This window comes from Cricetulus griseus, chromosome 6 (genome assembly GCF_003668045.3).
Source record: "Cricetulus griseus strain 17A/GY chromosome 6, alternate assembly CriGri-PICRH-1.0, whole genome shotgun sequence".
In the NCBI taxonomy this organism is placed as follows: Eukaryota; Metazoa; Chordata; class Mammalia; order Rodentia; family Cricetidae; genus Cricetulus; species Cricetulus griseus.
This window is the reverse complement of record NC_048599.1, coordinates 85174078-85186791: the sequence shown is the minus strand read 5'-3', so window position 1 is coordinate 85186791 and position 12714 is coordinate 85174078. Positions and strand designations below refer to the sequence as shown.

The following is a 12714-nucleotide window of genomic DNA, read 5'->3' as shown; positions in this document are numbered from 1 at the left end:
AGAGAGTTTAATACTGGATGTAGAGTACCAGTGTAATAAGATGGTTTAGCAAGTAAGTCCTGGTGACTTGAGTTCAGTCCTTGGAACCCATGTAAAGGTAGAAGAAAAACTATGTGGAGTGGTCCTCTGGCTTGGAAAGATGACTCAGCAATTAAAAAGCATTCAGTGTTCTTTCACAGGACCTGAATTCAGGCTCTAGCACCTATGTTGGGTGGCTCACAACTGTCTGTAGCTCCAGTTCCAGAAAATCCCACAAAGTTCCCTTCTGACCTCTCTAAGTGGCCTGTGTTACCAATGCATGAATGTACACTGATGATAAATCTTAAAAACAAAAGTAGACTTTTTTTTTAAGAGTATATTTTGGAATCTTAATTAAGCATAGTAGGATTAATCGGCATATGAATAATATATTTAAAAGCCCAGTTTAAATTTAGGAAAGAGGATATCTGAGGACTCTTTTAGTGGGAGTCAATCCTCAAGTCTGGTTTTATAAGCTCTTGAATATTTTGAAGATTTCATTTGTTTATTATTAGTTCTCAGTGCTCTGTTTTTTTCTAGGTTGAATGTCAAAGCTTTCATTAGCAATGTGAAGACTGCTCTTGCTGCAACAAATCCAGTGAGTACACTCCAGCATGTGTGGAAGCATTATAATCACTTTTGTAGTTCTGCTCTGGTTTAGCAAGTTCTTACTGTTTTCTCTGGCAGGCTGTGAGGACTTCTGCCATTACCTTGCTTGGCGTGATGTTTCTATATGTTGGTCCTTCTTTGAGAATGTTCTTTGAGGATGAGAAGCCTGCCCTCCTATCCCAGATAGATGCAGAATTTGAAAAGGTAAAGGTTCTAAAAATGGTGCAATCTATGGGTAGTCTTGAGAATTTCACATTAGTTAAAACTAAAATTTTAACCAGGTTTAATGGCATGCATACACATGTAATTCCAACACTTTGAGCTTGGAAGATCATGAGTTATTTTAGAGAAATCTAGAGTATAACAGCATTCAAGGTCAGCTCCAGCTACAGAGTAAGACTCTTGTCTGAAAAAACAAACAATAAAAACAAAACCTAAGTTCCAGGACAGCCAGAGCTGTAGACACAGAGAAACAGAGCCTAAAGAGATAACTACTAGTTAAGAGCTCTTCCAGATGACCCAAGTTAATTTCTTAGCATCACTCATATTGAATGGCTCACAACTACCTATAACTCTAGCTCAAGAAATATCCAGTGCCTTCTTCTGGCCCCTGCAAGTACCTGCACGCATAATGCACATACCACACAGATACTTAAAGAGAATTAAAGATAAACCGGGTGGTGACGCACGCCTTTAATTCCAGCACTCGGGAGGCAGAGGCAGGTGGATCTCTGTGAGTTCGAGACCAGCCTGGTCTACAGGAACTAGTTCAGGACAGCCTCCAAAGCCACAGAGAAACCCTTTCTTGAAAAAAAAAAAAAACAAAAAAAAACAACAACAAAAAAAAAGAATTAAAGATAAACCTTTTATGAAAAGGCAAAATGGCTAAATTTTTAAATATTTTGAATAAAGAACATATTTGTGCTTGGTTTCATATACATAAAGTATTCCTGGAAGAATTCCTTAGAAATTGAAATTGACTTTGAAGAAAAAACTGATTATGGTTTAGAATGAGGAGTTTGTTTTGTTTTGTTTTTTACACATTTATAATGTCAGATGTTATGGGTCTGCTACCTACTCAGAAAAAAAAGATTAAGTTAAAGAAAATTTAAAACAGGGTAGCCCTAGTTGCTCTGGAAATTGCTACACAGACTAAGCTAGCCTGAAAGTTATAGCAGTCCTTCTGCCTCTGCCTCTTGAAAGCTGGGATTATTGGCCTATACTACCAAAATGCAACTTTAATGTATTCTTTTCTTAATTAAAAACAAAACAACAACAACAAAGTATCTTTTTTGAGTGGCTTTTCTGACTGCACATGCTAACTGTTCACAGCTTGCTTTTGTTTTGGAGATAGAAGTCAAAAGACAACTTAGTGATGGAGAAGTCAAGTTCTAGTAGTTTTCCATATAACTGTTTTGTCTCAATTAGAATCTTGCTAGCAATTAAAGTGTGTTTTATAATATTGTATGTAGATATTTTATGAGTTAGGAATGACGTTCAGTAGTTGAGCACTTGCTAGCATGCATTAAGGTCCTGGAGTCTATCCCCAGCATAGCCACAAACAAAACAAAAACAAGTATTACAAAAGAAAGAAACATTATTTCAGACTTTATTAATTTTTTTGTATATGAGTGCTCTAGCTACATGTATGCCTTTTTTATGATAGTTAATACTTGTTATTATTTTTATTTTTGTTTGAAAAACATTTACTTGTCAAATCTATGAGAGAAGAGTAATATAGTTATTCTTGTATGCCTTTACTCTGAAGAGGGTATCAGAATCCATGTGACCCACCATGTGGTTGCTGGGAATCAAACTTGGGACCTCTAGCAGCCAGTGCTCTTAGCCTCCAAGCCATCTCTTCAGCCCTGGAATGAGAACATTTTACATTAGGTACCTTCTTTAGAGTATTTACTGTCATTCTTCAAGTTCATTAGTTTTATCATTTGTGTGCAGATGCAGGGACAAAGTCCACCTGCTCCAACCAGAGGAATTTCTAAGAACAGTACAAGTGGTGCAGATGAAGTAGAAGATGGAGATGAACCAGATGATGGGGGCAATGACGTTGTTGATCTTTTGCCAAGGATAGAGATCAGGTAGGTTTTACCCTAAGAAATTGTTTTTTTCTTTATACTTTTTCAGAGTTTGGGTTTACGTTTTTGTTTTTATTTATTTTTTTGTTTTCCAGACAGGGTGTTGCTATCTAGCACTCTATGTAAACCTCATTTGAAAACTCACTAGGTGTAGACAAGGCTGACTTCAAACTCAAAAGATCGTCCTACTTTTGCCTCTAGGGTACTAGGATTAAAAGTGTATGCCACCAAGCCCAGCTGTTGTTGGTTTGCTTTGTTTTGGCTTTTTGGGGGGACAGGAAGACAGGGTTTCAATGTATAATACAGACTGGCCTTGACCCCACTGTCATCGTGTCTTAGCTTCCAAAGTGCGAAGATTGTAATTGTGCACTGATGTATCCAAATTCATTATACTAAAATCTTAACCTTTTAATTCAGTATAGGGAATTTTGGTGACATTTGCTTTGAGGAGTCTAGAATTAAAATTTTGCCTTCCGTTTTTCAGTGACAAAATTACTTCAGAGTTGGTGTCTAAAATTGGTGACAAGAATTGGAAGATCAGGAAAGAAGGCCTAGATGAAGTGGCAGGTATTATCAATGAAGCAAAATTTATCCAACCAAATATAGGTGAACTTCCAACTGCCTTGAAGGGTCGACTCAATGATTCAAATAAAATCTTGGTACGTGAACCATGTGCCTTTTCGCTTTCTTACCCTCCCTTGCTCCTATAGAAGGTTCGTTTTCATTGTGACTTTTCACTAGCAAAAATGAGTGAGTGTGTTATCTTTGAGCTACAAAATGATTCCTTATATTTCTTAAAGGTGTCTCAAGGTTATACAAATTTAGTAATTAAATTCTATTAAATATTGGAATTTATTTTTATAGGCGTCCAATACTAAATATTTTTGTGTGAAACTATTTTAATATATGTAAATATGCCTAATCACTTTTTTTGTTTGTTTTAAAATAGAGATTCACTATGTAGTTCAGGATGACTTGAACTCACCATGTCTCCTAAGCTACTCTCAAACTCCAGGCAGTTCTGTATCAAGCCCTCCACAGTACTGGGATTATAGACGTGCATCACCATGCTTTGTTTAATTTCTAATTTAAAAAAAAAAAAAGTACTTATTTGTATTTGGATGGAAGATAATGCATATAGAGGTCAGAGAACAGCTTACAGGTCTCAGTTTTCTCCTTCCACCACACCAAAGTTCTGGAATTGAACTCAAATTGTCTGCCTTGATGGCAGGTACCTTTACCCACCATTCCATCTTGCTGGCCCTAATTTTTTATTTTAATTGTTTTTATGTCAGTATCTTTGAAACTATAGAATAAAATTCTAGTACTATAGTTTTTTTTGAAAGATTGTTATTTTTATGCCAAGCATAGTAAAGCATGCCTTTAGTCCCAGCACTCAGGAGACAGGTCAGTGGACCTCTGTGAGTTCCAGGCCACTCTGACTACTAGCCAGGGTTACATAGTAAGATCCTGTCTCAAATAATAATAATAAAAAAAATGTGTATGTATGTTTTGAGTATGAATTTGTGCACACAAGTGCAGTGCCCAATAAGAGGCTAAAAAATTATTCATAATCCAATTAAATTTGTCTTACAGCACTATCATACTGCTATATTTTAAGTAGTTCAGAAAGCCTGTATAATTGACCACTTAACAGCATTTGATTACAGTTTGAACCTGTGTTGGATCTTTCTACCTCAGGTCCAGCAGACATTGAATATCCTTCAGCAACTGGCTGTAGCCATGGGTCCAAACATCAAGCAACATGTAAAGAACTTGGGCATACCTATCATTACTGTCCTTGGCGACAGCAAGGTAAATCTCTTCCCGCCATACATCCATTCTGTAATAAGTCAGCCACATTCTTGTGTTTTGGATAATTCTTTGCTTTAGAGTATAGGTAATTGCTTAAGAATTTATAAAGATGATAATATTAGAAGAAAAATAGTAAACATGCTTACCTTCTAGGCAGAATAAGTATCATTATTTAAGTTTGTGATCCTTAGTTATGTCCTCTAGGTTTAGTTTATGAAATTTCTTTCTTACAGAATTGAAATACATTTTAGTAATTGATATATTTGATTAATTAGTTAAACATTTTTATTTCTGTTTGTTTACATAATACACTTCAGAAATGATTGCTACTAAGGAGTATGACAACATTAAGGTTTTCTTCTGTTTTGGGTGTTTTTTGTTTTGTTTTCTTTTTAGTTTTGTTCTTGAGAAAGCGTTTCTTTATATATCACTGGCTGTCCTGGAATGCTCTGTGTAGACCAGGTTCACCGCAAACTCGAGAGTCTCCTGCCTCTGTGCCCCAAGTGCTGGGTTAAAAGTGTGTGTCACCACACCTGGCTTAAAAGTTTTGAAATAATGAATAAGTATATGAATTTTGGATCTTGAAGTGATTTTCTATATCCTTCCCACTCCTGAACTACTACTTTTCTTCAGTAAGGTGTTTATAATTTGACAGTATTAGAGGTCGTTGAAGTATCATTGAAGGTTGCAAGTGTTTTGGTTTTTGTTTTTTTTATTTAGCCCTATGATAAATATTTTAATGTCCCTTTACTTTTGTGTAATTCACTTAATTTGAGAAATTGCATTTATTTTTTAATTCATAAATCTTTCTATTCTGTGATTACAAGAATTGGCTTAATCCTTAACAATTTGAAGTCCCTAACACAGAGTTCCATTCCTTATCAGATAAGGACATAAAAGCTTCCATAAATTCAGAAAGCAAAAACTGTTTATTATTCTTCCGTAATATTTGCCCAGATTAACCTGGCGGTTGTGCATGCCTTTAAATCCCAGCACACTGGAGGCAGAGGCAGGCCTCGTCTACACGGTTAGTTCCAGGACAGTCAAAGATACACAGAGAAATCCTGTCTTAGAAAAAAGAACAAAACAAAATAAAAAAATTTGCCCAGATTATTATTTTACCTAACAATATAGGACTTTTTTTCTTCCAACTTTGTGTTTTGTTTTGGCTTGGTTTGGTTTTGTTTGTTTGTTTGTTTTTGGTTTTTTGAGACACGGTTTTTCTGTGTAGCTTTGGAGCCTATCCTGGCACTCGCTCTGGGGACCAGACTGGCTTAGAACTCACAGAGATCTGCCTGCCTCTGCCTCCTGAGTGCTGGGATTAAAGGCATGCGCCACCAACGCCTGGCCCTACTCTGTGTTTCTTATTTCCACTTTCTTTGAAGTCTTTAATACAACCACAGCACTAGTTTCTGTTTCAGAGAAGATGGTTCAAGTATGTACATGGGGCCTTAGAAGAAATATCCATTTGTTCACCCCTCAGTCCAAACCAAACTTGATATTTTTGCCCATTTTGTTCTCACTTCAGAACAACGTTCGAGCTGCTGCCCTAGCAACTGTGAATGCTTGGGCAGAACAGACTGGCATGAAGGAATGGCTGGAGGGAGAAGATCTTTCTGAAGAACTCAAAAAGGAAAATCCCTTTTTGAGGCAAGAGGTTAGTACATAAGTAAACTGTGTGTTTTACTCATACCTTTTACCTTTTTAGATGGCCTTCATAATAACTATGTATTTGTAGTTAAAACAAACCTTTTTGGGGGGAGGGGGAAGTTTGAGACAGGATCTCTCTATGTGTCCATGGCTGTCCTGGAACTCACTGTGTAGACCAGGCTAGCCTTGAACTCAAAAGTTCTGCCTGCCTCTGCCCTGCTTGGGGATTAAAGGTATGTGCCACCATGCCCAGCTTAACAAACTTTATTTTAAAGCCAAAAATGGTGAGTTACTCCTATAGTCCTAGTACTTAAGAGGCTAAGGCAAGGATGATCAGCACAAGGTTTGAGGCCAGCTTGTTCTACATAATGAATTCCAGGCTAACATTGCATACTACATGAGAATCTGTCTCCAAAAAATAAACTAAAGCATAAAGTTATTATGAAAGTAAATATAGATGATACCAAATTGCTAGAGTTTTCTGTGTTCTGTCGTGTTTTTTAAATTCATTCTCTGGGTAGGTGGGTGCACATGTAGAGGTCAGCAGTCACTCTCACTCTCCCATCTTTTTTTTTTCCCCTGGAGGCAGGAATTCAGATTGGATCTTGCTGTGTAGTCTTGACTATCCTGGAGCTAGATGTGTAGGCCAAGCTGGCTTCAAACTCGTGCAAGATTCACTAGTTCCTGCCTACTGAATGCTAGGACTGAAGGCTTGTTCCATTCCTAATACTGAAGAAAAAATAATTCAATGTCTGAGACTAATAAAAATCGTTAAGCATGGCATTAATAATAGTAATTATTCACTTACAGTGTTTAATCTTTTTTTCTTTTGGCAGCTGCTGGGCTGGCTGGCTGAGAAACTACCTACCCTTCGTTCCACTCCCACAGACCTTAGCCTTTGTGTTCCTCATCTGTATTCTTGTCTAGAAGATCGAAATGGAGATGTACGAAAGAAAGCCCAAGATGCTTTGCCATTCTTTATGATGCATTTAGGATATGAAAAAATGGCCAAGGCTACTGGGAAACTAAAGGTACTAGTTCTTGTGGCTAGCATTCTTAAAAGCTATTAGGAAAATATTAAACATGAATTTATATAAGCAGAAGATCATACCACCTACCATGGGACTCAGTCTGAAATTTTTTTTTTCTTCCTGAGACAGAGTTTCTCTGTATGTGTAGCTCTGACTGTCCTGGACCTCTCTCTATAGACCAGGCTGTTCTGGAACGCACAAAGATCCACTTGCCTCTGCCTCCTGCGTGCTGTGATTAAAGGCGTACACCACTGCTGACCACTCAGCTCAATCTGAAATCCTTTTTTTATTTTTATTTTTTGAGAAAGAGTTTCTCTGTGTAACAGCTCTGGCTGTCCTGGAACTTGGATTTGTAGACCGTGGTGGCCTTGAACTCACAAGTGATCCGCCTGCCTCTGCACAATGGGATTAAAGGCGTGTGCTACCACTGTCCACCTTCGATCTGAAATCCTTTTTTACACACTGTTCTGCCTGCATGTCAGAAGAGGGCACCAGGTCTCATTATAGATGGTTGTGAGCTATCATGTGGTTGCTGGGAATTGAACTCAGGACCTCTGGAAGAACAGCAGTCAGTGCTGTTAACCTCTGAGCCATCTCTCCAGCACTCAATCTGAAATTCTAATGAGAACAAAAACAAATTTTTAGCAGTGTAGATCTGAAGAGTCTGATGACTTACAGGAGTGCAAATTATTACCTTCTAGAATGGTAGTTACTCGAATGTGACTTCATAATGTATGCTACTTTTGTGCTTTGTGCTGACTCCTTAACTTCATTGGTAAATCAAAAGTAGGAACTCAGGTGTTTATTTGGTAGCAGACCTGTTAGTAATCTTATTATGAATGTATCATTATGTCAGCTTTGATTTGCTTTGTCTTTATAGCCAACTTCTAAAGATCAAGTACTGGCCATGCTAGAAAAGGCCAAAGCTAACATGCCATCCAAGCCTGCTGCACCTGCTAAGACAATGTCCAAACCAATGGGAGGGTCGGCTCCAGCAAAATTCCAGCCTACACCAGGTAATAATTTTGAAAATTACTTGAAGAAACTCAAAACTTAGCCAGCCTGTTAATCTTTGCATTTTATTTACTTACCTCTTCCTCCAGACATTTAGAATCTGTGCTAAAGGTGTAATGATCATTTGTTTTCTGTGCCATAAAGATATTTTCATATAGTAGTTAAAACACTTCTTTCAAGAATTATTCCATGGCAATTTTCTATCATTGGAAATTTTAGTTAGGAATTGGGAACATCTAGCTTAATCTACTTTTACAACAGGAAACCAGTGTGGTTAGTGATTTTTCACAAGGTCAAATAGCCAGTACTTGAAATTCTGCTTAGTCACACATGACTGCAGGACACTTGACCATCAGGTATTGAATCTAGGGCTCATGCTAAGCTCTCACCCTATCACTGATCTTATATTCTTAGTCTAAAATTATCTGATAATCCTGATTTTATTGATTTTTTAAGGTTTTAATTTTTAAAAGATTTATTTATTATGTATGTAGTGTTCTGTCTGCATGTATGCCAGAAGAGAGCACCAGATCTCATTACAGATGGTTGTGAGTCACCATGTGGTTGCTGGAATTGAACTCAGGACCTGTGGAAGAGCAGCCAATGCTCTTAACCTCTGAGCCATCTCTCCAGCCCTTGTTTTCATTTGTTTTGTTGAGACAGGGTTTCTCTGTGTAGCTTTGACTATTCTGAAACGTGATCTGTAGACAAGACTAGCTTCAAAGTCACGAAGATCCACCTGCCTCTGCCTCCTGAGTGCTGGGATTAATAATCCTGATAATAAAATCCATAATATAATCAGGTGATGGTGACATGTACCTTTATTCTTTAGTATTTATTTATTTGTTTGTTTGTTTATTTGTGGTTTTTCAAGACATAGTTTCTCTGTATTACTTTGGAGCCTGTCCTGGAACTCACTCTGTAGACCAGGCTGGCCTCGAACTCACAGAGATCTGCTTGCCTCTTCAAATTTGAGCCAAGTCTAATCAACAGGACAAGTTCTAGGACAGCCAGGGCTATACAGAGAAACGTATCTTGGGGGGAAAAAAAGTCAATCCTATATGTAACCAATAACCACTTGATTTCTATACTTTTTGCCTTCTTGCTTTAATAAAATAATTTTCTTCTGCTTAGTGAGATAGAATTTGATGATGAAATCAGAAATTTTACTTTATCTAAAACTTGTGTCCAAGTGTATATTCAGGTTTAACATTTACTGGAGTCTTGTTTCAGTGATGACAGGTACTACATTTAAAGAAGTATTAATCTGGCAAAAAGTATTGTTGTGTATTATTTAGAATATAATTTTCAAAATTACAGTTCAAATATCATTAAACTAGCGGAAAACTCATTGAATTTGTATATCATGCTTAAAAAGATTTTTTTTTTTTTTTTTTGAGTTAGGGTCTCTATATAACCCTTGACTGTACTGAAATTCAGTATGTAGATCAGGCTGACCCAGAACTCAGAGAAACACCTACCTCTCTCTCCTCAGTGCTGGGACTAAAGGCATGTGCCACTATGTCCAGCAAAATTTATTTTTCTGTTGTGAAAAGTAAATAGCCACTACTATACAATTCTGTATTTTGTTTGTGTCAATATGACAAATCATATTGGTGTATTTCATGAAAAAAAAGTGTACATTGAAACTGTGACATGCACATTAGAATACAAAGAGAACATTGCTAATTAAATTAGAGTAATGTCTTCTTTGGAAATAAAAATGGCAGAGCAAACTGCTAAAACAAGGAAAATCATTTAAAAGATAAACACATGTGCACTTACATATTTGAATTCTTATTTTGGAACCATTTCAAGTTGTTATAATAACATTATTATTCAGTGTTTATTTGAGGTCTTATTGACTTCCAATTTTATAGTCCTTTTTTTGATGAGTTTTTTTCATTTGTTTTTTACATTCCATCCCAGTTCCCCCTCCCTCCTCTCCTCCTGCTCCTGTCACACACACCTCCCTCCACTCCCCCAGTCTACTCCTCTGAGAGGGTAAGGCCTCCCATAGGAAGTCTACGAAGTCTGTACCATCATCTTGTTGAGGCAGGACCAAGACACCTCTCCACCCCCACACTCCTATGTCTAGGCTGAACAAGGTATCTCTCCATATAAAATGGGCTCCACTAAGTCAGTTTGCGCATTAGTGTTAGATCTTAAACCCACTGCCAGTGTCCTCATATATTGTCCCAGTTTCACCATTGTCACCTATATTAAGGGAGTCTAGTTCAGTCTTATGCAGGTTCCCCATTTGTCAGACCTGAGTCAGTGATCTCTCACTAGCTCAGGTCAGCTGATTCTGTGGGTTTCCCCATCATGGTCTTGACTCCTTTGTTCATATTATTGCTCCTTTCTTATTTTGATTGTACTCCAGGAGCTTGGCCTATTGGTTAGTTGTGGATTTCTGAATCTGCTTCCATCTGTTTCTGGGAGATGTTTCTAGCTTCTGTAGGTTTGTGGATTGTAGGCTGGGTATCTTTTGCTTTATGTCTAGTATCTACTTACAAGTGAGTACATACTATATTTGTCTTTCTGAGTCTGGGTTACTTCACTCAATGTTTTTTTCTAGTTCTGTCCATTTGCCTGCGGATTTTAGGATGTCATTGTTACTTACTGCTGAGTAGTACTCCATTGTGTAAATATACCACATTTTCTTTATTCATTCTTCAGTTAAGGGGCATCTAGGTTGTTCCTAAGATATGGCAATTATGAATAATGTTGCTATGAACATAGTTGAGCAAATGTCCTTTTAGTGTAAATGTACCTCCTGTAGGTATATGCCCAACAGTGATATTGCAGGGTCTTGAGTTAGGTTGATCCCTGATTTTCTGAGAAATTGCCATACTGATTTTCATAGCAGCTGTACAAGTTTGCACTCCCACCAGCAATGGAGGAGTGTTCTCGCTCCTCCACATCCTCTCCAGCATAGGCTGTCACTGGTGTTTTTGATCTTAGCCATTCTGATCAGTATAAGATGGAATCTCAGTGGTTTTGATTTATGTTTCCCTGATGACTAAGGATATTGAACATTTCCTTAAGTGTCTTTTTGCCATTTGAGATTGTTCTGTGGAGAATTCTCTGTTTAGGTATGTTTCCCATTTTTTAATTGGATTATTTGATAGTTTGATATCTAGTTTCTTCAGTTTTTGTATATTTTGGAAATCAGATGTCAGATGTGGGGTTGGTGAAGATCTTTTCCCATTCTGTAGGGAGCCATTTTGTCTTGTTGACTGTGTTCTTTGCATTACAGAAGGTTCTCAGTTTCAGAAAGTCCCATTTATTGTTGCCCTCAGTGTCTGTGCCACTGGTCTTTTATTTAGGAAGAGGTTTCCTGTGCCTATGCATTCAAATGTATTTCCCACTTTCTCTTTTATGAGGTTCAGTATGGGTGGATTCATATTGAGGTCTTTGATCCATTTGGACTTGAGTTTCGTGGCGATAGATAAGGATCTATTTGCATTCTTCTGCATGCTGACAGCCAGTTATACCAGCACCAATGTTTTCTTTTTTCTATTTTATATTTTTAGCTTCTTTATCACAAACTAGGTGTTCATAGGTGTGTGGGTTGATATCGGGGTCTTTAGTTCAATTCCATTGGTCCACCTGTCTGTCTTTAGGCCAATACCAAGCTGTTTTCATTACTATAGCTCTATAGTAGAGCTTGAAGTCAGGGATGGTGATGCCCACAGAAGATCCTTTATTGTACAGGATTGCTTTGGCTATCCTGGTTTTTTTGTTTTTCCATATGAAGTATTGTTCTTTCAAGGTCTGTGAATGATTGTGTTGGGATTTTGATGGGGATCGCATTGAATCTGTAGATTACTTTTGGTAGGTTTGCCATTTTTACTATGTTGATCCTACCCATCCAAGAGCATAGGAAATCTTTCCATTTTCTGCTGTCTTCAATTTCTTTAAAGACTTGAAGTTGTTGTCATACAGGTCTTTTACTTTGTTTGGTTAGAGTTACCCCAAGATGTTTTATGTTATTTGTGGTTATTGTAAAGGATGATGTTTCTCTGATTTCCTTCTCAGCCCATTTGTCATCTGTATCTAGGAGGGCTACCGATTTTTTTTTTTTTTTTTGAGTTAATCTTGTATCCTGCTACATTACTGAAGGTGTTTCTCAGTTGTAGGATTTCTCTGGTAGACTTTTGGGGGTCACTTATGTAAACTATCATATCATTAGCAAATATCAAGAGTTTGACTTCTTTTCTAATTTGTACCTCCTTTGTTGTCTTATTAACTTCGTGTACTATGTTGAATATATATGGAGAGAGTCGACAGCCTTGTCTTGTTCCTGATTTCAATGGGATTGCTTTGAGTTTCTCTCCCTTTAGTTTGAGGTTGGCTGTTGGATAACTGTATATATATTGCCTTTGTTATGTTTAGGCATGTTCCTTGTATCCCTATTCTGTCCAAGACCTTTATCATCATGAAGGGGTACTGAATTTTATCTAGGGCTTTTTCAGCATCTG

At 37.3% G+C, this 12714-nt stretch overlaps 1 protein-coding gene across 4 annotated transcripts in view; it reads left to right on the top strand.

Moving 5' to 3' along the window:
- Positions 1-12714, top strand: part of Ckap5 (cytoskeleton associated protein 5) — a 104238-nt gene that overhangs the window by 63658 nt on the left and 27866 nt on the right. For all 4 annotated transcript variants that reach the window (XM_027422520.2, XM_027422521.2, XM_035446043.1 and 1 more), the window contains exons 19-26: positions 559-616; positions 706-831; positions 2584-2723; positions 3205-3379; positions 4422-4535; positions 6064-6192; positions 7022-7216; positions 8097-8232. In XM_027422520.2, the coding sequence (XP_027278321.1) occupies positions 559-616; positions 706-831; positions 2584-2723; positions 3205-3379; positions 4422-4535; positions 6064-6192; positions 7022-7216; positions 8097-8232 (1073 nt within the window). The remainder of the gene's footprint in view (positions 1-558; positions 617-705; positions 832-2583; positions 2724-3204; positions 3380-4421; positions 4536-6063; positions 6193-7021; positions 7217-8096; positions 8233-12714) is intronic.